The sequence below is a fragment of the Eupeodes corollae genome, chromosome 1, assembly GCF_945859685.1.
Source record: "Eupeodes corollae chromosome 1, idEupCoro1.1, whole genome shotgun sequence".
Classification (NCBI taxonomy): domain Eukaryota; kingdom Metazoa; phylum Arthropoda; class Insecta; order Diptera; family Syrphidae; genus Eupeodes; species Eupeodes corollae.
Window position 1 is genome coordinate 127,196,875 of NC_079147.1, and position 25,190 is coordinate 127,222,064.

Genomic DNA, 25,190 nt, shown 5'->3' on the forward strand with positions numbered 1-25,190 from the left:
GAAAAGATTCTAGCGCTTCATTATTAAATTCAAATTTAACGTTCTTTTTAAGGTATTAGTGATAGGGGTGGCAACAGTGCTATTATCTCTTATAAATCTGCTGTACCACCATGCCAAGGAACCGATGTACCTGTCTTTGATTTTGTGGAACCGGGAAATCTCTACTATCAGAGACTTTTGCGGGTCTGTTGTAAGCCATCCTTTGCGCGTTATGTATCCTTAGTATTTTAGTTCTTTTAAACAGAACTTTGACTTTTCCAGATTCGGTTCTTACCGGGTTTTCGTATCAAGACCACCGGAGAGCTCCAAAGCTTTCGTTAGGTTGCTGACGACGTTCATATAATTTCATTGAAAGCTCAGCATCAGTCTCAAGAGACCGAAACTGTTTTATCAATGTATACCTAAGCCAAGAGTGACAAAGGCTTGGACAAATGGACATACTGATGGCTGTTTGAAGTTTTATTGAATTCTTCTCCCGATAGCTCAGGCGTCTCTGAAGACGTATTGTTTAGGGAGGAACTAAGAGGCAACATTTCGAAGATTAAATGAGGAGCTATATCAAAAGACTTCGAAAAATGTATCCCAAGATACAACTGTTGAACGAAAGAACTAAATACATTTCAATCTTTTTAGTTATGTTTTTTTAGGTGATATAAGCTATGAATTTACCCGTGATAGGTAAATTACGATCATCCGCTGTTTTAACAATGGACAAGAACCGTATGCAAACAACTTTATATTTTTCAGAAAATCATCGCCATACATGCCCAAGCAACTTATGCTAGCACCACTGTCTATCAAAATCCAATCAAACTTTCACCGAAAATGTTTACCTTGGCATAGGGGCGAGGATCATCAGAACAACACGAAATGGTTGGTTTTAAACGTGTTTCTATTATTTTACTTTCGTTCTCGAATCCGAGTTATTCTATTAGAAACTGGTGGTTTTGAACTACTGAAAATCCCATCTCTGGCGGCATAATATCTTATTTGTCGTTCGTGAAGACTTTTCAACGGAGGTGAATTCTAAGCTTTCGGATGTGAAATATCTGTTTCTATATTTTCTTCATTAACTGATCTTTTTAAAATCTGTGCATAAAAATTTCGGTTTTTGAAATCTAAGTGGGAATTATGATAATTTGGCTTTGGACAAAGCATAAACGCATATTCATCTTTTGAATAGCTTAAACAAAATTTTCAAAGCTTTCGTAAGGTTGCTGACAACGTTCATATAATTTCATTGAAAGCTCAGCATCAGTCTCAAGAGACCGAAACTGTTCTATCAATGCATACCTAAGTCCAGGCCAATCTGTTCTAGGATTGGATTTACGGGAAACCCAATACCAATCTTCGACTTGTCCGTTTATGAAATGGTGAAAATACGCTACAACCTCAAAATCTCTAACTTAAAAAGAAAATTATCAACTGTCATTTTCGTATTATCATATTTCAAACCCGCCTTGTGGTAAGCGAGAAATTTGTAATTGGATTGACAGGAATGTTGGTTATTGCAGGTGTCATCTAAATTCATGTTTCTGATACGCGTCAGAAACTCGTCTGCATTGGGGTTAAGACTGTAATTAACTCTTAATGCTAAGTGAGGAACATTATGAGCAGTAACATTGGGTTCTGTAGCTGGAGGAGCACGCCTGCGGGCTTCACATTCGCTTGGAGCAGGAAGAATAGTTTGTCTTATTGTTTCTCGGATGATCTCCGCCATTTGATTTGTCATTTCAACCCTATTGGCTTCTAATTCTTTTGCGAATAACCTGCAGACCCTCTGACCTAATTACTTCTATCGAAGCAAATACAAGACCCTGAATGTAAACTGGTAAGTATAGTTCGCCGGGATGTTTAATGGCGGGGTAGGCGGGCTTGAGATCCCATTGGTACGACTGGGTTGGCATTCTTTGCGGGTCTCCTTCTGGAGGGCCTTGATTTGGGGGAACTGTCGGCGGTGATCTTGATCCTAAGTTGTATAAATCCGTGTTGGAATTACTCGCCATGGCTTCGAGTGGAAGGCTTATGTTGTTAGAACCACGAATTACTTTACTGTACCCGCGACCACGTATATTTTGACCTGATCCACGACCACAAAAAAATTGAATGGGTGCCTCACCACGGTAAGAATTATGTGTTTTTCTATCCTCTCCTGAGGACATAAGGTTATTTAACTAACTGAGCTTCTAAACTGTATTTTAATAAAAAAAAACCATATCTAAAAGAAATAAAATAAAAACGTCTTAGTGATTGATGAAATAAAAGTTTTTCTGTTTATATACATACATATGTATACTCACATGGAATTTTTGTATGGAAGCTGGAAATAAATTATGTGTCATAAAACAAAAAACTTACTTGACTTTTATAATATACAGAGGTAAATTTTAGAGGAAATGTGAGAAAACGAAACAACTCTAAATTCGGCTGAACCAAAACAATCGGATACAAAACTAATCGATTGAAAATTCTGATTATGTCAGATATTGATTATGATTGAAATGTACAGGCTGTTGTGTCGAGTACCAAATAAAAGATATATTTATTGTTTGATATCTAATAATTGAATGAGTTTTTATTAAATATTAAACTGACAAATAATTTTAAGGTTGTTTATACGACATTTTTTTTTCTTTTTTTTAATACGTACATATACCTTGTATTATTCGGTAATTTGCCAAACCAAAGTGGGTAATAATAAATAAAGAAAGACAATATTAGAAGATATTAAAAAATATAATAAATAATTCCAATAAAAAGTTTTAAAGAAAAATAACAATTAACGGAAATAACAAACTGTTATACATGTTAGTATGTACAAGTACTTTAAAATTACATTAAGGGCATGTCGCATGAAAAAAATTGATTGGTGCTTTGCGCCTAGCTTTGTAGCGTTCACATTTTTTTAAATATTTAAACGAAATAAACGGGTTTTGATTGAAAATATATTGGGCTAAATATTTATAAAGGAATAAAAAATAAAAAAAAATTTGTGTTCCTTAACAGCACTAGAATCACTAAAAAATCATTAAATTCAGGTAGTTACCGCAAGTAACAATGGGGCAGTGTGTTAAATATAATTTTTCTATTTTTTTTATATTTTTTTCCAAAAAACAATAAATTTTTATAAATAGCGCCGATTTTTTTTTAATTTATTTATTTATTGCAAGAAAAATTGTAGAAAACTATGAAAAATAGGGCAAATTTGCATTGTGGCATAGGTGAAAAAGTTGATAAAACTTCCAAAGTATAACAGCCAGCTAAGTCAATTCAACTTTTTTTCAAATTCTAAATATATGTTCAGATATTTGCTATCAATTTTTTTTTTAAATAGTTATAGTAACTTTTTTAGACAAAAAATCCAAAATGCATTCTTTTTTTTCCAATATTTTTTGGGAATTCATGGGGCGAACTGATTTGTTTTTTAGTTTTATTTAAAAAAAAAAAAAAGAACCATATATATTACTCATACTTGCGACTTTGAAACAAAAATGTTTGTCGCAACATAATTAAAAATGAATTTCAATATAACAACATTTGTGGTGCAATTTTGAGGGATTGGGAGCTTATATAATTCCAAAATATTTTTTTTTAATTTTTTTTTTTTGGCATTTTGTTTATTCTATTTAAAAAAGTAAAAAGTTCTTGCGTCTACTGTTTATTTAATTTAATTTTTATAAAAGAGGTCTATTTTGCATTTTTTTAACAACAAAAGAATTTCGCCCGCCCATCCTCTCTTAGATTTTTTTTTTGTTGTTGGTCTCATGGCTCATTTAGTTTTTGTATTCTTTGTTTTGCTTGCGGTATACAATAACAGAAAATATAAAAAAAAGACTTATTTTCTTAGAAATATTTTTTTATTTCTAGTATGTGGTATGATGTAAGGTCATGGACTCGTGATTTGGGTGTTACGTAGTCAATCGTATAAGCAGAATTTGATTTTTGGTTCAACTTTCGGCAAGTTTTGTGGTTGCACATTGTAGTGTAGGTATAAAAAAGGGTAAAGAGGTTTTGTAGGTATCGTGAATTCGCTGTCATATATTTTGTTTTCTTGATTTTTTTTGCGTACTATCACTCCTGGGTATTGCATTTTTTTTTTGATTTTGTTTATAGTCAGCTGCTTTTCTTAGATAAAGGAAAAGGCAGAAGTTAAATAAAATAAGGAAGATAGCTATGTAGGTGTGTATGTTCTTTTTTTTCAACGCGTATGTAATACACCTACCTACTTGATGGAATTTAGCTGTCACTTTGCATGATTTGATCGTTATTTGATTGAATATTGTGTAATACATCTGTTAAAATAACCACTTGCCACGAAAAAAATTCTTAAAAAAGAGGTTGGAATGCGACCCACACTGATAATGTCCCAACCCGTCTGTCGGTTTGTCTTGCTTAAAAGTTTGTCTATATGTACTCGTATCAATTTTTACCAAATTTGCGTAGGTACTATTTTTTGTAGATTTTATTTTTTATGTAAAAACGGACTGTTGGATTTTTATATAAAAATTACTGAATATCAAATTTTACCAACTTTTGTAAATTTTTTTTTGGGTTTTTAATTTTTTGTACAAAAACTGTCAATTCGATTTTTTCAAAATTTTACTGAATGTTGAAAATAATATTTCTTATAAGATAAAATTAGTTTGAAGCCAACACCTTCAATTTTTGAAAAGGTATTTGAGTCGAAAATCAGTTTTTAACAACTTTTGTTAATTTTTATTAAGGTTTATATTTTTTTGTAAAAAAACTGTCATTCGTTTTTTTTTTCAAAATGTTATTGAATGTTGACAACAATATTTTTTGAAAGATAAAAGTAAATAAACGCCAATATCTCAAAGTTTTGAAAAAGATATTTTAGTCGAAAATCAATTTTTAACAACTTTTTTCAGAATGTTGAAAACAATATTTCTTATAAGATAAAATAAGTTTGAAGCCTAAATTTCAAGTTTTTGAAAAAATATTTGAATCGATATTCAATTTTTACCAACTTTGAGTATTGTTTTTTTAGATTTTTATTTTTTATAAAAAAAACTGTCAGTTCGATTTTTCTCAAAATTTTATCAGATATCAAAAACATTATTCTTCGTTGCACAAAATTGTTTAGAAGATGAAATCATATTTAAGTCGTAAAATTTTGGATGTGACAGTTTTTTTTCAGTTTTTTTGATTTAGAAAAAAACCGTGAAATGGATTTTTTTCAAAAAATATACTTCCCTGATATAACGTTACAATATATTATATGAAATTTATTTCATTTCTCTAGTGTTTTTGTTTCATGAGATATATTTTGGGTTAACCAAAATGTTCACCTTTTTTTCAAACTGCTATGGTAAAAAGACCACCCATGCAATTTTCTTGAGAGCCCTTTCTGTTTCTTTCTGCCTTATTATCTGTATAACAAAATTTATTTGAAATCGATATCTCTTCTGGTTCTTGAGCTATGGACGACGAAAAAAAAGTCGCTAAAATACGGACGTACGAACGTACGTACACACGCACACACAGACATCTTTATAAAAACCTTTTATTTCGACTCTAGGGACCTTGAAACGTCGAGAAATGTCAAAATTTTTAATTTGACAAATCGGACCCATTACAATAAATTCTAATGGTTAAAAAATATTAAAATAAAAAAAGGTATTTTAAATAATTAGGAAATGTCGACCAACAAAAGAATTTCAAGAAAAAAACATCTCCATCGATAACAAAATACCCACTTGCTTTATAACATTCGAACCATATGCAAAAGACAACAACAAATCTACCTAACTAGCCATACAAAAAAAAACGGTTTATCATGCAACGGTGTTCTATTTCTATATCTATTTCTTATTTCTTTGATTGGCTACTTGAGTGCTTGGGCGGAAATATATCCCTCGCTCTGAGAGACAAAAACGAACAAGAGGCAAATATAGAGTACCTAATTGGAAATTCAAATTTTGAATTTGATAATGAAGAGAGTAACGTTCTTTCACTAAAGCTTAGTGTACACGATTGCCAGATCTGCAAATATTGCCAGATCTGCCACTGAAAAATTTGTCTCGAATGGCTGTTAATCGTGTACACACCAAATTAATATGCAGACAAATGGTTGGGCTCCTAATTTGCAGACAAATATCTGCCAATTAATTTGTAGATTTCTGGCAATCGTGTACACGCAAGCTGACAACCGTGTACACACCAAATTGATTTGCAGAAAAATTTGTTCATCAATCATTTTGAAGACAAATGAATTTGCAGATGTCCCAATCGTGTGTACACAAAATTCATTGGGAGATCACCAAATTTTTTTTCATTTTCTGACGTTTCTGCAAACGTCTGACAATGAATAAATTTGCAGATGCCGTTTGAGGAACATTTGCAAATTTATTCATTGGCAGACAAATTTGGAGAAAACTACAAGGTAAATTTGTTTCAGTAGCTTTAAAATTTTCTGACGATGTGTGACAATGACAATGAGCTGAAAATTAATTTGCAGATCCAAAATTTGATTTGGTGTGTACACGGTTGGCAGAAAATCTACAAATGTTTGCAAATCTATTTCTAGCTATTTGACCAAATTAGTTTGTCGAGATTGTCAGACAAATATTTGGCAACAGATTTGCAGATGTTTGTAGATATATGCAAACCGTGTACATACAAATGAAAATTTTCAGCTCATTGTCACACATTGTCAGACGTTTGCAAATCTGACAATGATTGTCAGACCTGGCAATCGTGTACACTAAGCTTAATACATTCAAATACATTTACATGAGTTCTGAGTTCGCTTCTGCGGGAGACATACCCTTAATGTTTAGCTAGCTGGATCAAATCGTTCTGGTGGTCTGCTTACGCGACCTCTTTTTGTTCTTTGAAAAGAGTCATCTTAATCATTTGAATTTGTAGACCTTTCAGAAGTTGATGATAAAGAAGTATTACGTTCCTCTATGTTATTTCCACAGATAATGAATGTATACAGATGTCTCACCCTTATGGCGAGAAATGATATATGAAACTGAAATAAACCAAAAAAAGAGCTTTTTCAAAAAGTTCAACACATTTACTAAATGTATACACGGAAGCTGTGTTGCTCGTCTTCTTTTCTATGAATGAAAACTAAGGCAAAGACAAATCTGAAATCATTTTTGTATGTTCTTTTCCTCTCATAATCCTAATGCACAGTAACACATAATACACCATGATCATTCTTCACAAATGAAAACAAAACTCGTTTTATTTTGATTTTGTGTGCTGTGGTGTGGCTGTTGGTGATGCGTTGAAAATAGGTGTAGCTGTAGGACCTACGTGTGTACCTACATTCTTACGTTAACGACGTTTTTTTCGGCGTCCATAGCTCACGAACCAGCAGAGATATCGATTTTAAATTTTGTTATACAGATAATAATGTAGAAAGATGCTGAAGGGACTCTCAATAAAATTGCGTGGGTGATTTTTTTTACCACAGCAGTTTAAACAAAAGGTGAACGTTTTGGTTAACCCTAAATATCTTACGAACCAATAACGCTAGAGACTTGAATTAAATTTTATATTATATATTGTAACGTTTATGTAAGAAAGATGGATGGGGCAAGTGTAATCCATTGGTGTAGTAAAAATGTTGATTCAGAATTCGTTTTTAAGCATGAATAGAATTGAGGCTGATGGTTATTCTTGACAAAATTACTCGCACACAGGAATGTTTGAGAGTTGTAAGTCACTAGGCCTTGGTTCTCAACGGACTGTCGCGCCACCCAATTTATTTTATTTATTTATAATTGAGGCTGAATTAAATGATTTCTCGTTGTCAAAAATGATTACTTTTAGTATTCCGAACCCAAAGATAATGGGCGGTGTGAATAAAAACGAGTATGACGAGTATTTACTTACAAGTAAAGTGTAACGAGTATTTAAACTCCAAGTAAACCGATGTGAATAAAGCGTCGAGTTTACTTGTGACCGTTTACTCGTCAACCCGAGGGTTTACTAGCAAGTATTTACTCGCGAGACAACTGAATTCACAAAAAAGGCAAGTAAATACTTGTAGCGCCACACAGACTACGCATCATTTACTGTTGTGACTTGTTCTGTTTTCGCCTAACGTTCTGTTTTCGCCTAAACTGAGCCATCTTTCGTGTACAAGTACGACTGCAAGTCTGGGGTTGGGTTGACTTGCGAGTAGACGAATATTTACTTGCTACAGAAGTATTTACTTGCGTTTATTCACACCAAAATTGGCATTTTTCCGGGTTTTACTAGCCTCTCAAGTATTTACTCGCGAGTAAGAGTAAATACTTGTTTTATTCACTTCAATTTTGGCGTTTACTTGTAATTTTGATATGTTCAAGTATTTACTTGTCCTACTCGTTTTTATTCACACCGCCCAATATCTCTTATTGGTTGTCTTATACTTTCCTTAGATTTTGAATTTATGATGGCATATTTAGTAAATTTATCTATGGCTGTAATAACCAGTTTTGCTTCTGTAGAGAAGATATCGATGTGCACAATTTCGCCGGGATATTTTGGAATGGGGGTAGATTGTATTTTAACTTTATTGAGATGCCTATCGTTTTGTTTACAGGTGAGATATAGATTCGTTATTTTTTTTATTTTTTACTAAGGGAAGGGAAAAAGTATTTTCCAATATTTGAATCCTATTTTCTTTTTGGTTTCTGTGAGCGCGATTATGCTCATCCATAACCAAATGCTCTTGATCCTGTTCGTTTTCTACGTCCTGAACTTGAATCTGAGTAAATCGGATCTTGTAAGAGGCAAAATGTTCTCTGTATATGTTTTGTATTGAACCCATTATATGTTCGCCTCATTTTATTCCATTTGTTACTGATGGGTCTAGGCACTTTTTTAGAATTTGTATCAGATTTGATTCGGTATAATTGGCTAGGTGGTGTACCTTCTTGGACTAAAATTTGGTTTTTGAAACAGTTTATTGGGGATTCTACGCTATAAATTAAACCATGCAATGATGATTCGTCACTATGAATTTTAGGTGTTAGGGAGTTGATTTGGGTTATTGGCGGTGGTTTGGAAAGTGCATCCTCGACGGTGTTTGTTCTTCCTGGTTTATATTTTAGTTCATAGTTGAACTCTTCTAAAGATGCTTTCCATCTCTTGAGTTTGCTGTTGTTATTCTTCGTGCTAAGCGCACCAGTGAGCGGTTGGTGGTCTGTAAAAATACCAATTTTTGCCGAACCGTATAGGTAATTCCTGAGAGAGTCCAATGCCCATACGATGGCAAGCATCTCTTTCTCGTTAGTGGCATAGTTTTCCTTAGCTTTACTTAATGTCCTATAAATAAAGGTAATAGGCTTTTCCTTTTGTGATAGCACGGCGCCTATGGCGTGATTTGAGGCATCTGTTGTAAGCTAAATAGGACTTTTAAAATCAGGATATGTTAGTATTACATCATCGGAAACCAAGGATTTTTTTAATTTATTGAATGCTTCGATTGCATTTTCGTCGAGGTAAATTGGTTTTTTATTTGAAGTGCTCTTTCAAACACGGCCATCCTCTCCTCTTAAAAGGGAAGTCAGGGAAGCGGCAGTAGTAGCCTGACAGACCAAGAAAAGAACGTAGTTCCTTCAATGCCTTTGGAAGAGATAATAAATCTAAGAAATTCTGTTTCCTGTTTTAAGAACTCGCACTTGTGGAACTGGACTTTCATATGAGCATCATTTAAGGTTTTAAAGACTTTTTGTATATTTTCAAGAGGAGTAGCCTCGTCCTGACTGAAGATAATAATGTCATCAATGTACACATAGCACCTTTTGCCAATGTGGTCACGTAGGATATCATCAAGGGCCCTCTGAAATATTGAGGGTGCTTTTTTTAGGCCGAAAGGCAACCTACTGAACTCGTATTTACCATGATTAATTAAATAAGCAGTTTTTCAATATCCGATTCCTTTAAGGGAATCTGGTGAAACCCGCTTTTTAAATCAAGAACTGTGAACCAGTTATTCTTTCCTAAATTGGATAAAACGGCATTTATCGGGAATTTTCGATAATCTTTTACTAGTCTGTATTTTTTTTCCGGAAGCACCAGCCTTTTTTGGTACAATCCACACCGGTGAATTGTAAGGCGATCTTGAAAGTCAAATAATACCGTCTTTAAGGAGATCTTCTATTTGGTTCTCAATCTCTTCTTTCAGTGACATTGGGTATGGGTAAAATTTAGAATGCACAGGAGAATCTGTTGTAGTTTTAATTTCTCCCCTAACGACAGTGATAAAAGAAAGTTTATTGTTTGGGTCATCGAATAAAGTGGGGTATTTGTTTATTAAGTTTTGGATATCTGTTTTTTGTTTAATAGATGTGATTAGTTCTGATGTTAATCGTATTAACTGATTATGCGACTAGTTGTTTGATTTTAATTTTAACCGAATTATTTATTATTTATGTCATTGAGGCCAAAAACATTTAGAAAAGTATGTTGTGTAATTTTGGTATTTTCTCCTATAGAATCAACGTAAAATGGTTTTTCGTTTGTACATGGTTTAAATACGAGACAAGGTTGAATGTAATTTTAATTTGACCCGGTGTCAATTAGGATTTTTATTATTCTTCCACCCTTCATTTTACATTCGAAGTATGGAAGAGAGGAACAGCTTAATCTAAAAATTGAATATCATTGTATTCCATATTATACTGTCCGTTTGAGAAATCTGTATTTGATTGTGGAAGGGAATTTTCATGTTTTTGAGGAAGTGAATCAGTGTATTCTTGAAGAGTCTGGTCGTATTGCTGATCTTCATATGGGATGTTCTGCTCTTAACTGTTTTCAGGTTTTACTTCGTTCATGGTTCCCAAATGGAAATTCCTTTGCATTTTATTGGGGTGTACTTGATTTGATGGTGGGTCCGCTACTGTTCTTTTATTTGCTGGTGGCCAATTTTTTTGCAAGGGTTTATTCATATAGTTAATATTATTTGTATTTATTGCTGTTGTGTCCATCGGTACTGGTGCCGGTTGAGGCTTCGGAACATACTGCATTTGTTGGCGATTGGGATTCGCATAAGGTTGTTGGGGGTCTTCGTGGTACTAACGGTCGCGGTTGAAAATTATTGAAGGCTTGTGGATAAGTCCAATTTGTAGGTTGTTGAACTAATGCTTAATAGAACTGTTGTTTAAATTGAGGGTAGTTATTACTTGGACGTCTATGTGGAACTGGAGATGGTTATTGATGTGTTTTCCTCGATTTATTGTTTGTTGCAGCTGCATATTGTGTTCGAAAATGTTGATTTTTGACCTTCAGACATAAGTGTAAAGCTTGCGGTAGATCTGAGGAATCTCGTATGCGTAGGAGTCTAGGCAAATCACCCTTTAATCCTCTGACAAATACGTCTAAGGCTTTTTCCCTATATGCGTGCATTAATAGATTTAAGGCTTTCTGACTGGCATCCATTGAAGGTATTTTGTTAAGAATCAGTGAAAGATGTGAATAGACTTCTTGATAGAAGTCTTGAATGGAGGAGTTGCCTTGGACAAGGGTTGTTAGTTGGTACTCTAGGTACCTAAACCCCGTTTATCTGCGTAATGCAAAGTTAAACATCTGGAGATGTTTTACCATTTTAATGGTATATTATATGATTCTAAGACGTGGTCTTCATGACCAAGATCTTATTTCTTATAACGTAAATAATTCCGTAATATTTTTCAGATCCTCTTAAGTGTTCATAAATCTTAAGTATCCTATCAACAATTTTCCGCCAAGAACTGAATTAACCTGGCTGGCCAGAGAATTCTCTAAAGCTTCTTAACACGTCTGGTATTTTATCGAGGTCATTACCATTTCCTCTTTGGTCGGCGTTAATAGCCTGGTCAATTCCGTCGAATTGATCAGCGTTAGGGTTTAAGACTGAAAAAACTAAGTTTCTCCCTTCCGTTTGAAGGGTTTGGCTTACTATAGAAGAAATAAGATTTGTAAGTGCTGGGTTTCCAGCCAGATTATCTAATTGAGGGTTAGGAGGATTAGGGTGTATAGTGTTTGTTGGTGGACGGATAAGGTTATTTGGGTTTGCAATGTCTTTATTTGAATTTGATAAGAAAGTGTAAAAATAATCACTAGATTTTAATTGTTGTGAAAATTAAATTGTAAAAGGATAACTGAGTTCTAGCTTTACGGTATTTTGTATTATTTTTTTTCTATAAATACATATTTTTTTTAAATATGTTCATTTCTATTAGAAATTATTATTATTTCGTAAAGTTTCCTTTCTTAACACAGTAAATTAAAAATTATTATTATTTCAAAAATGTGTTTTGTTTGAATTTGTAATTGTTTTAATGTAATAATTTTAAGATTTAATTGTTATTAATATTGATTTAAAATTTTTATTAAATATGTCTTACAGTAAAAACACCATAAGTACTTTCTCCCTCGCTGGTATGATCAACATTGCTCCTCTTTGCTTTTGCAGCTACTAACGGTATTGGTCATACACTCCTACAGTTTGTCAACCGACTCCTGTTTGTACGACCCTGGTGACGGGTTCGGGTTTTGGCTAAGAGCTTTTTCACACACTAACACACGCGGCAAGAGGCAGATCTGCATCGGCTTACACTTTATTAGTATCTATTGTTTTTCACAAACGAGGCGAGGTGCTTTACGTCGTCTTATTCTTTTGTTACTTTACACACGCGGCGAGTTTCTTAACGTCAACTTATGCTTGCTTTAATTTTTCTCGAGCCACACCGGTTGGGCGCCATTTAATTTTTTTTTTATATTTATTTAGTTTAAAAAAAACACATCTTTATTTGAGCAAAGTAAAACTTAAACTAATTAATATTTATTCTCTTAAAATAATGAAATCTAAGTTTGTAAGTTGCAATATTGGTCAAGCCGCTAAGTCAGCATAATGAATCGTGATTCGTGGGATTTGTTGGATGCTCTCTTTTCCATCATTGGAAATGTTGACAGCGTTAGTCCTTTCGGTGAATGAACTTTGTTTGCGTTAACTTGTATAAAACAGCATTGGAACGAATGCCATCGCATACGCACAAATTTGTCACAAGAGCGGATCGTACCCCATGTACAGGTGAACATGTGCTAAGATTAAATGCACCTACCATTGATGATGTAGCTCCAATTATTTTTGGCTATCCAACTAAATCACGAGACATTGCCGTTCAGCGAAGAAGCAATATCATGCACCGTGTAAACGAGACACATCGTTTGTACGATGCGTTACAATATCCAATAATTTATTGGCAAGGACAAGACGGATACGACACCACGTTGAAGATGGTCGATCCTATTACAGGTACAATGTCCGCACACTAATTATTGCTATTATTGGTTTCCATTAACAATCCATTTAATTTTGCATTTTCAGGCGTATCAACGAACTAAAATCTAAGCGCAATGAATTACTTTGCGTATCATACACATGAGGAGAATGTCATTATGAAGTGCCATCGGCTATTCCAGCAATTCGCTGTCGACATTTATGTCAAAGTCGAGTCTGAACGTTAAGCGTTCATCCGATTCAATCAAGCAAAGCTACAATCTGAGGACTATATACACTTGCGTGATGCTATTCATTCAGATGGCAATGTTCAGAATATTGGACGCCTGACAATTCTCAAATCATCTTATATCGAAAGCCAACGCCTCACGCACGAATACGCTTAAGATGCTATGACGTACGTGCAAAATTATGTGACTCCAGATTTATTTATTACGTTCTCATGCAATCCGAAGTAGACGAAAATCGAACGTGGGTTGGATCTGGGCCAAAAACTGCTAGATCACCATGGCATAATCGGCAGAATATTTCAGCAAAAACTCAAGGTTGTGATAGATGTGCTTACTAAGTATCGAGTTTTTGGTGACACACGTTGTTATATGAAATAGGTGGAATGGCAGAAGCGTGGACTACTGCATGCGTGGGCCCACATACTAATTTTTTTGCTGATCAAATTACATTCAAAAGAAATGGATGACATCATATCAACTGTTGGAAATAAAAAAGTGTATGTTGATGCGACTACTGGATTGCTTACTCTTACCAACGGCTTTTGCCGATATGTAGACTCTCAATTATTTCTTATTGAAAATGTTTTCTCAAAAATGAGTGAGAATTATCAGAATTATGCTTGTTACAGTCAACGAACCATTCCCACCGCAAAGAAAAATGATGTACACGCACTGAATTTCACCATTCAATCAAAAATCACTGCCGATTTGGTGACATACAAATGTGTTGATTTCATAACAAATCCCTTTGAAGTAGTAAATTATCCAACATAGTTTTTGAACTCTCTGGAGTACCAAGGATTTCCCCCACACAACTTGAAACTCAAAGTTAGTTCAGTTATTATGATATTGAGTAATTTCTATCCATCGCGATTTTGCAACGGCAATCGTCTTGGGGTGAAAAGTCCTATGCCGGATTTTATTTAGGCAACCATTATTTGCGAAAAGTACGCAGGTGTTAATTCAGCATTCCTAGAATACCAATGTTTCCGGCTAATGTTCCGTTTGAGTTCAAACGATTGAAAATTCCGGTTTGCCTTGCGTTTGCAATGACAATTAACAAGTCGTAAGTCCAATCGCTTAGTGTTGTTTGTTTTTATATGGGCAGCTATACATTGCGTGTTCACGAGTTAGGGAAAAAATCGTCTTTGTTTGTGTTAACGTCAGACCACAAAACAAAAGATGTGGTTCACCAAAGAGCACTTCAATGAAACGTATAATTTGTGGACAAGTATAACGCTTCGATTCAGTATTTACTTTGGATTCACTTTCATTTTGTACTAAGAGAACTTCAACTAAATTGCACTTCATTTTTGTAATTGAAATGAATTCATTATGAAATAAATTGTTTGCTTTTCAAATATAAAACAAAGCAAATAATTTGTCTTCATCTTTTAATTTCCTAACGAAATGTTACAAAAAACGAAACCATCTGGTGGCGAAACGCATTGGCAAGTTATCTAATAAATAAACTGGAACTATAGTAAAATAGATCTTATATTATTATTTAACTTAGAGATAGTTTTATGAATTTTTGTCTAGCTTTATGTACCCCCACGCCTATTCTACTTAAAACTAAACCCTAATACTACCAAACAAGTATGTAAGCCGGCCAAGGCTTAAAAACCCATCCCGCCTTGTGCCATGACGTCCCAATTATATAGGAGTCGCCTATCCACAGTTCTTTGTCTGACGTGGTAGATTAGCGGAACTGCCAATCTATCCTGTATCAGACCGTATCTATCTAAAAAGAGTAATGCATCTAGTGGAATGAAGCCACTTAAGCGTGCACTCTCAAAATACTCGTCGTTCTGATAGAACGCCCCGAAAATTAAATTGTTGGTCGAAGACATAACTCTTGCAATGTGACCTAGAACGAGTTTTATCACGAAATTGTCAATTCTGTTGATTCGAGCCCAGTTGTATAGGACCTCGTTGGAAAAGTAATGTACATAAGAAGATTCGGCTGTTTGATATAAGCCGGAACAGCGTCGTCGTCGGTGCCGCTCGAACACCCGCAACTTCTCCATCTGGGAAGGGGCAACGTTGAACCACACAGGACAACCATAAACGATCATTGGCCGTATGAGGGCCATGTAGCAAATAACCTTCACTCTGGGGTCAAGCCGACTGCTAAAAAACAGCCGTTTCGTCAGAGCGAAGGCTTCTCTGGCATTGGTCAGAGCAGCATTTATATGTCTGTCCAAATATAAGTACTGATCTAACCAGATACCGAGGTACTTCACTACACTTTAACTCGCTAATGGCAGTCCGTGAAGATCAACAATGACCATCTTGCGCCAATTCTTACACGTATCCCTCGTGGCCCCAGCCAACGGAGTCCGAAACAGAATTGTCTCCGACTTCTGGACGTTTATTTTCAGTTTCCAGTCGTCGCAACATCGCTGCATCTTGTCGAAATCACGCTGCAAGAGAATTCTAATAACCTCAACCTTTCGGGCGGTTCTGTACGCAATTAGATCAGATCGCTGGCGTAAATGCTGAAGAGAATCGGCGAATTCACCGCTCCCTTTTGAAGACCATTCTTAAGTGAGAATGTTGTGGTAGAAGTTACACTGCCACTTTTGACAACAAATTTTCTATAGTTAAGCATAACATACACTATATACAACAATGGCTTGCTTATGCCAAGCCTGCTCAGTTTAAGTTAAAGACCCTCTAACCATACGGTGTCAAAGGCCTTTTCCAAATCAACTAGAACAGCACCTGTGCATTGTTGTTTTGATTTATTCCATTGGATATCAGAAACGAGTTTAGACGCAGCATGAATTGTGTCATGACCCGCCTTGAAACCGAACTGTTTATCCGGAATTATTTTGTTGTCCGCAGCCTACTTAGTCAGAGCCCTATTAATGATCTTTTCCAAAAACTTTGCTGATGCTCGGAAGAAGACTTATCGACCGAAGATTTGACGGGTTGAAGTTGTCCTTTCCCTTTTTCGGGAGAGGATGAACCACAGCGGTCTTCCAATGACTGGATACTATGCATTATTCAGTACATTATTGAAGAGCGTGGTGTAAATGTCAATTGCATACATCGGTTAATGTCTTAGTGCAACGTTGGATATACCATCGACGCCTGCTGACCTTTGGTTTTTTATTGAGTTAAAGATGCGCTGAAGCTCAACCTTCGTCACTAACTTGGTCCCGTTTGCTCAGCGACTATGGCATTTGCCAAGGAATCCTCATTGAACCGCATGAAACCGCGGTTCTCAGATCCCCATTGTGTTATATCATTTCGAAGGTAAAAGTGATTAAGTAGGGCTCTGTTTTCCAGGTCGTGGTTGGGGCGAATGCTAACCGCCTCCACTTTTTCCTTCGGATCTTTATTAATGTAATAGTCATCGTCAAATATGGCTTCCTCTGGATCTATTTGCGATGTTATGAGAACTTCTCTGTTCTCTTCAGTTCTTTGGAGTTTAAGACACGGAAGGTCATTATCGTTCTTTTTCCTGAATATCTTGTTGATTTTGGGGAACATACTAGGGTTATTCGAATTAACTGACCAGATTTAGCGGTCCCAGTACTTTTTAATTGATAGCCTGTAGTTCTCCTTAATCAACAGATTTACATTTTTTATTGACGACTTCAGTGTCCTTACCTCCAAGTCGTGTGGGTCTGTCAGTCGTCGTTCGTTCTATTGTTTCGTACATCTGTTGTAAATGTTGGTCAATTTCTGTATTTGTCAGGTTTCTGTTGTTTGGTGAGGCTATGTCACTCGAATGAAGTTCTCTCGCTAGGGCATTGGTGAAACGAGGCGAACGCATCTAACTGTAATTGTAAGAGTGCGTTGCAACGTATTCTTCCAATTCCACGCGTTCGTTCGGAATCTGCATTACAGCAGCCAGTCCAGAGCGATCACTGTCGTACTCGACTGTCTGTAAGCAGTTTCGAGGGTGATTACCCACTTTGTCTGTAACTGTCAGTCTGGTATCGTACAGCAAAAGATCCAGAAAGGGGCCACTTCTTGGAAACGATGGCTTTTAAGTAGCAAGCAGGTCGGCGCCATATTCAACGCTGTAAAGATTCATCAAATTAAAAAGATGGTTACCTCTGGGATTATTATGTTGATTTTCCCAATCTTTATGTTTTGCGTTTAAATCACCGGCCAAGATGATATAGTTTTCTTCCAAGCTCAGTTTCAGTTTCAGTGAATTTGCATTCACAGCTAGGACTTTTAGGCGCGTCTCTGGCAGCGCTCCCATTATGGTCTAAATTGCGCCAGGCCACGCAACAAAGAGTAGAGATGATCTACCCTTTTGCCTTCCTCCTTTATCTGACTTTGCAGCCCTGTTAGTTGATTTTGAATGCTCAACAACAAGGCTACAATGTCAGGCTGCACTTCTGGTGCCTTAGGCACAGGGGAAACCGTTGGTGGAGCCTGTCTCGTGTTCCCATTCCCTGACACCATTTGGGCGTAGGAAAATTTGGGATCTACGAATTTTTGTGTTGGACCCTGTCGAACTGTTCGACTTCTTTCGGTTTTTTGCTGGCCTGTTTTTGCTTTATTTCTTGGACCTTAGGGCAACCCTTATAGCTATCCGGATGCCCTTGGTTTCCACAAAGGACACACTGGAGCAGGGTCAAATTCTCAACCGGCTAATTCCCCAGCTTGCATTCCCCTTCGTTGTGGGTTTCTCCGCATATTGCAGTTGGCATTGGCATGGCCAAACCTCTGGCACTTCGTACATTGTAAAATGTCGTCGTGCCTTTTTAATGTTTCGCAGTGTACAATTTCATTGTCGAGAGATTCGATTCTCTTCGCACTATTATAACTGCTTTGGGGCGATAATGTTGGCAGCCTATAACCCCCTCGCCTGGACTTCACCGTAGTGAATGGTTTGACCCCGATTAAAACGAGATCATCACTGGATTTTTGGTGGAGCTCACCTTTGTTCTTAGTGGCCGACTTACATACACGTTTAATGTCCTGTATGTCAACCCGGTATGTCCTAATTGGTAGCACCTTTTCCTTCTTGGGCTGTGGTTGTTTCTGGTGTTACTGCTGCTGCTGATACTGCTGCTTTTGCTGTTGCTGCTTCTGCAGGATTGGTTGTTGCTGCGGCTGTTTTGGATCTTCTTGTAGCCGTTGTTTGGCTTTTGTTGAGGTTGTTGGGCCCTCAACACTTGGGCTTGCTGTTGCTGGCGGTGCCTTTTTTAAAATGCTCCGCTCCTGAGATTTTGAAAGCGGGCTTGTTTTGTGGTTGTTGCTTTTCTTGTTGTTGTTGCTTTTTTTTGTTTTCCTGTTGTTTTTGTTGCTGTTGCCGTTGAGCCGCCTCTTCTTGGCGGCGCGCCTCTTCCTTCAGCTTTAACTGTCCAAGGAGGGGCTCTATTTTTTTCTTGAGCTTTTTAAGGTTTTGCTCAAACTGGCTGATGGCAGCCCGTTTGACTTGCTGGGCCTCCACCAGTTTTGTTTCTTCTTGGAGGTCCCCCTCTCCCTCCAACACCTTCTTTGTTGACGGCACTGGCTCTGGCTCTGGCTCCGATAGGATTGAATACCTATTATTCGGAGACCTGTAGTGCCTCTCAGACTCAGCATAGTCTGAGAAGTCACTTTCAGTATTAAAGCCCCCCTTTACCATTCCCTTCCATTTTTTTTATTGGCCTGCCGCTTAGCCGAATTGATTCTTTTAACATTGTTTGGGCTTTGTTTTTTTAATTTTCGTTTTTGATTTCTGGACGTTGACTGGTCAGAAGCCTGACCTGATGTTGTTGCGCAACATCGCCTGATAATATGTTGGCAGAGGTATCTTTCGATACCCCTGCTCTTTTCTCCTTCTCCATCTCTTTTTCTTCCCAACAGATAAAATCATCAATTTCTCTGTTGTGAAAAAAGCAATTCAATTTTTCGTTGACTCCGGCTGAGAATCGAACCCACGACCCTTGGATCTGCTTCCGGACGCCACTTCCACTGGGCTATCGATTTGTTATTTTTGGTGGTGGAAAACTGCCAACTTTATTAATGACTTAACTTGCACTATTTGACTTGGAAATAACTATCAATGAAAACACTTCTTCATTCGCTGAAAGTCAAAGAACGACTGATAATAAACCCTATTTTCAGAGATGAGTATGATACAATCAGGCAATATTTTAGACAGAATGATGTATTTATTTTATCAAGAGGATTTAGAGACGTAATCCCACATCTTAAATCTCAACGGCATAAGGTTAACATGCTCGAATCTCACAAATTAATAAGCACCTTATAATGATAAGTGTCCTTAAAAAAAGAATACAGCGAATATGTAAGGTTAGGAGTTAATGGCAGATCTGCTCGAATGATCTTAGTATGAGTCCTTAAAGTCGCTAACCTAAATGTTTCAAAGATTATGAAAGCAGTAAAAATTAATTTATTGTTCTATTATGAGGACAAATATGTACAAAAGAATCACTTTTTGATATTGTGTATTAAATTTAAGTTATTAATTTATTAAAATTGTATGGCTTACCTCGTGTATTCTTCTTCCAGCTGTGTGGGTTCGGGTGCATAAAATTTAATACAAAATCGAAGCAAAGGTTCAACTAACGATAAGCCTACTTGACGATTCAGTGGCTTGAGAAGATCCAACCAATATTTAGTACAGCTTGTATGTTCTTGATATTCCAAACCGAAATAATCAGCCTCAAGAAGATTAAGCTGACGGCAAACCTGTTCAAAAAGAACCTTTCCTATTGCTTTTGCCTGTAATAAATATTTTTAAAATATTATATTATGTATGAATACAAATTTTTTTTAAAGTATGTTCATTTTAATATTTGGGATATCAGCTAGAACCCCCCGCAGCTATTGGATTTTAGGTATTGTTGTATGATTCAATAAATTCTATAAATATTCAGTAAATAATAATAATAATAATATTTTGGATATAAAATTAGGTATGCATTATACATCTGAGTTCATTAGCTTTTAAATGTTCCTTAATTTAAAACCTAACATTTGCTGATACACATCGAAATCTTTTAGTAGTAATCGACGAGAAGGCAAAAACAGTCATCACCAAGTTCTTTAGCTTGAATATTTCTATATCTCGAGTGGTTCTTTCCACCACTGACTTCTTTTAGTAAGTTAGGTCCTGTTTCAATTTGTTCTATTCTAGTGTATTTAATTTTTTGTGTTTGTTCTTTTATTCGCTTTCGTGGATCTTGCCATTAACGAATTCGATTGGTCTTCTTTTTATTGTTAGTGAATTGTGTTAAGACCAAAGAAAAAAAAAAACAATAAATGGATAATTATCTGTTCCCTGTTCCTATAATGAATTTTCTCCCGCAAAGGTACGGTCTAAAACAGCCGATTGACCTGATTAAAGCTTATATTTCTTCTTCTGTGGTATTGTAATTTGTCTCATACTGATTAAGAGTTCCACTTGCGTTTATCAAAATGGATGATTGCCCTATAAGAGGACAGCTACTAATGCATATTGACTTGCGTCCCTTGTCAAAATGTTAATTTTTAAATCTCTGTCAGAAATTATGTCATTGATTTAACTAGTTTTAAATAATCCTGTATACATTTGCGATAAAGTGAAGTTAAACCTAAACATTTCTTAATTTCCCAAGTATTTTTTTGGATAAGATGTTCTTTAACATATTATATTTGTATTTGCTTTAATGCCATTAGGTGCAACCATGTGGCTAAGAGATAAGAATTCTTTTTTTAAGAAATTACGATATCTTATTCTAGATTTAGATTTACTTCGGCAAGTGTAAGATATCGCAGGCGACAAGATATTATAACGGATTTTCTTAAAAAATAAAAATAAATTGGGTGGCGCGACAGTCCGTTGAGAACCAAGGCCTAGTGACTTACAACTCTCAACCATTCCTGTGTGCGAGTAATGTTGTCAGGAATGTTGCCAGGAATGTCTTGCGAGGAAGTGACAAATTCTCCAAGAGTAACTATTGTCATGAAAAAGTGCTTTCTCAAAACGGATTTTCTTAGAACAGTTAAAAACAAGCAATTTTTACTATGAGAGGGGGGTCTATCACCCCCCGTTCAGGCAGGAAGGGAAATAAAAAAACTATTAATTAAAACAGAAAAATACTTAAAAAAATAACAGTAATACTAACAATTGAGTACAATTGTCAGTTTTTAAATAAAGTCAAAACTATGCATAGTTTTTGAAAAATTTAATTTTAAACTCAAAATTTGAGTACAAAAATCTAAAAAAGGTTAAAAGCGTAATTTTTCAATACTTCAAGGTTATCTACTATTGTTTTTATTTTCGAATTTATTGCTCTTATTTGTTTTTTATCACAAACTGAAAACTAAATGCTTCTATGTCTTTTAGTTCTTGAAAAAATTAAAAATAACCAAAACTAATATTTTAATTTGATTAATTTTTGTTTGCTGAGTGGTCTAATTGTGATAGTAATAATAGTAGGTGCGAGTTTGGGTGTATGCAAAAGTGGGGTGTGTGCGAGTTTGGGTGTATGCCACACCGAGGGGGGACATGATGGCCCCTGCTATCCCTTTGCTTGGGTGGGTGCAAGGTGGAGTGGGTGCAAGATGGGGTGGGGTGAAAGGTGGAGTGCATGCAAAGTTTTTTTTGCATTTAAATAAGCTGGATTTAAGAAAAATTATTTATCCTAGGCATATCTTAATCTATATTCAATTATTACTATCATAATAAGACTGCGTAAATACTCAAGCAAGGAAAAAATAATACAATTAAAACATTTTTGTGGGTTGTTTTCAATTTTATCAAGATCTAGAAGACATAAAATCATCTAGTTTTCAGTTTTTAATAAAATAAGAATGAATTTAGAATGAATTCTAAACAACCGATAGTAGATAATCTTAAGGTTTTGAAAAATTACATTTTAAACCTTATTTTTAACTTTTTTTTGTCCAAATTTTGGGTTTAATTTTTTTTTCACAAACTGTACATAGTTTTGACTTGATTTAAAAACAAGCTAATAGACAAAAGTGTGGCTTACAAAAAATGTATAAAACTTAATTGTAAGTATTACCGTTACTTTTTAATTATTTTTTTTCTACTTAACGTAAATATTTTTTTAAATTACCCCTACCGCCTAATTGGGGGAGATAAAACACAACCCTGTAGCAAAAAATGTTTGTTTTTAACTGTTCTATACAAATCCGTCATTAAACTTTGTCGCCTGAGTGATAGTATTCTCCCTTTACTTCTCTAAGTCGTTTAAAAATCTCAGTTACTGATATAATATGTTCTTGTTACGATGTTGAAAAAATAATTATATCGTTCATATAAACCGATAGATTTTTATAGTTTATTCATCTAATACTTCGCTCATAAGAATGTGGCTGTAGCTATTTTAAGGACAAATAGCATACGAACAAATTCGTAATGACCATTATGGACACCTAAAGTACTTTTGTGAATTCTTTCGCAAGATCGAGTGTTGCGAAGTATTGGCATCTACTTAGATTTTCTAGGATTTTGTCAATGCTTGAAATGGGATAATGGTCATTGATTATTTTTCGATTACAAGTCATCTTTTTGATTTCCCGTTGTCATCAACATTCTTACGGGAAATTCAAATCGGGGTCGAACATGGCGGATTACTGTTGAATTAATTTAAGTATTGCTTTACTTCGTACAGCGTTAAAATCGTATCTTCTTATTTAACTTAATAATAATAAATTAGGTGGCGCAACAGTTCGTTGAGAACTAGGGCCTAGTGACTTACCACTCTCAAGCATTTACGTGTGCGAGCACTGTAGTCAGGGATAGAGGAACCAAGAATTCACCACGAATTACTCTGGGAGAATTGTGTCAATTCCTCCCAATAGGCAGTACCCGTAAAAAACTTTAGATGGCATAGGCAGGGATCAAATCCAAGACCTCTGGCATGACAGTCCAAAGCACTTTTTTATATAAACTCTTTTTCATTCATTATTTCTTAAAACTATCTTACAGCTAGACAAAAATTCATAAATCTAGCCTTATTAATCATAGCTTACAAATAACTTACTGGTCCCTTACGGACACACTAAGTTAAACAGTAATACCTAATTCTAATGCCTTTCGGCCCTAAGATCTATTCAACTTCAATGAAATTTTTTGTTTGTTTTAATAAGAACATAAAAAATATGTATATCAATATTCTCTTTTTTTTATTTTTACTTAAGAAGTACTTAAAATAAGGTCCTTAAATAAAACTTAAAATACCTATTCTACTTATAGAATACTTAAAACAAGAACAACCACAGCAGCAATTTTAACTATCTAAACTTTTTTGTTTGATACTTTGTTGTCTTTTTTTTCTTATTCCATTCTTTTTTTTAATTTTTGTTATATTTTTTTTTGTTTGTGCTACCATGCCTATTCTACTTAAAACTATAAAACAAGTATGTAAGCCGGCCAGGGCTTTAAATCCCATCCGGACCACCCATTATCAAGAGCCGATTGAAGCCACCAAAACTGGTTCTCGTGCTTCACCCAATCAGTTCTTCATCGTTCGGACACAGCCCTACTGAACCGAAGGAACTCTGCTCCGCCTTGTGCCATAACGTCCTGATTGTACGGATGTGACCTATTCAGGGTTCTTTGTCTGACGTGGTAGATTAGCGGAACTGCCAATCTATCCTGTATCAGACCGCATCAATCTAACAAGAGGAATGCCTCTGGTGGAATGAAGCCGCTCAAGTGTGATGGTCGCGTTTCTGTAAGCGCCCATGTGGTCCTGCTATTTGGTATTGGTATTTTCCGTTCCATCGTTCATTTTATTGTTTTGTCCATCTGTGGTAAATGTTGGTCAATTTCTGTATTAATCAGGTTTCTGTTGTTTGGCGGGGCTATGTCGCTCGAACGAAGTTCTCTCGCTAGAGCGTTGGTGAAACGAGGCCAACTCATCTTACTGTAATTGTAAGAATACGAGCAACGTACAACTCCAACTCCACGCGTTCGTTCGAAATCTGCATTAAAGCAGCCAGTCCGCAGTGATCACTGTCGTAATAGTTTTCTTCCAAGATCAGTTGACCTTGAATGCTCAACAACAAGGCTACAATGTCGGGCTGCACCTCTGGTGCCTTAGGCACACGGGCCTTTGGGGAAACCGTTGGTGTAGCGTGCCTCGGTTAACATTCCCTGACACCATTTGGGCGTAGGAAAATTTGGGAAAATTCCACAAAGGACACACTTGGGCAGGGTCACATCCTCAACCCACTCATTCCCTAGTTTGCATTCGCCTTCGATGTGGGTTTCTGAGCTCCTGATACAGTGCAGCTGCATATTGCATACTTCATACATTGTAGAATGTCGTCGTGCCTTTTTAATGTGTCCCAGTGTGCAGCTTGATTGTCGAGGGATTTGATTTTCTTCACACTATCAAAAATAACACTCGCCTGGACTTCACCATAGTGAAAAGCTTGACCCCTATAAAATAGAGATCGTCAGTGGCTTTTTTATGGAGATCTGCTAAGAGCACCTTCGGTTCCGTGCAGGAACTTATGCCCTTCAGAAGGACCGTCTTAAATTTTTCACTCTTAGACGTGTAGCTGAAGAACTCAGCGGTGGCCTGTTTGAGCCCGCCTTTAAGTAAATTGTACTCGGCCAGTTAGAAATACTGCACCGAATACCGCTTTTCTTTTTCGTTCAAAATATTTATAACAAAATTGTGCTTAGTGGCTGACTTACATACCTGTTCCAAGTTCTCTAGGTCAACCCGGTAAGTCCTAATTGGTGGCAGCTCCTCCTTCTGTTCTGTGGT

General features: G+C 35.9%; 1 protein-coding gene across 1 annotated transcript in view; it reads right to left on the bottom strand.

The window, feature by feature from the left end:
• The window catches only part of LOC129939998 (FERM, ARHGEF and pleckstrin domain-containing protein 1-like), a 159,033-nt gene that overhangs the window by 52,582 nt on the left and 81,261 nt on the right, over nt 1-25,190 (bottom strand). Inside the window, exon 3 of the mRNA XM_056048213.1 lies at nt 19,949-20,181. Within this exon, the coding sequence (XP_055904188.1) occupies nt 19,949-20,181 (233 nt within the window). The remainder of the gene's footprint in view (nt 1-19,948; nt 20,182-25,190) is intronic.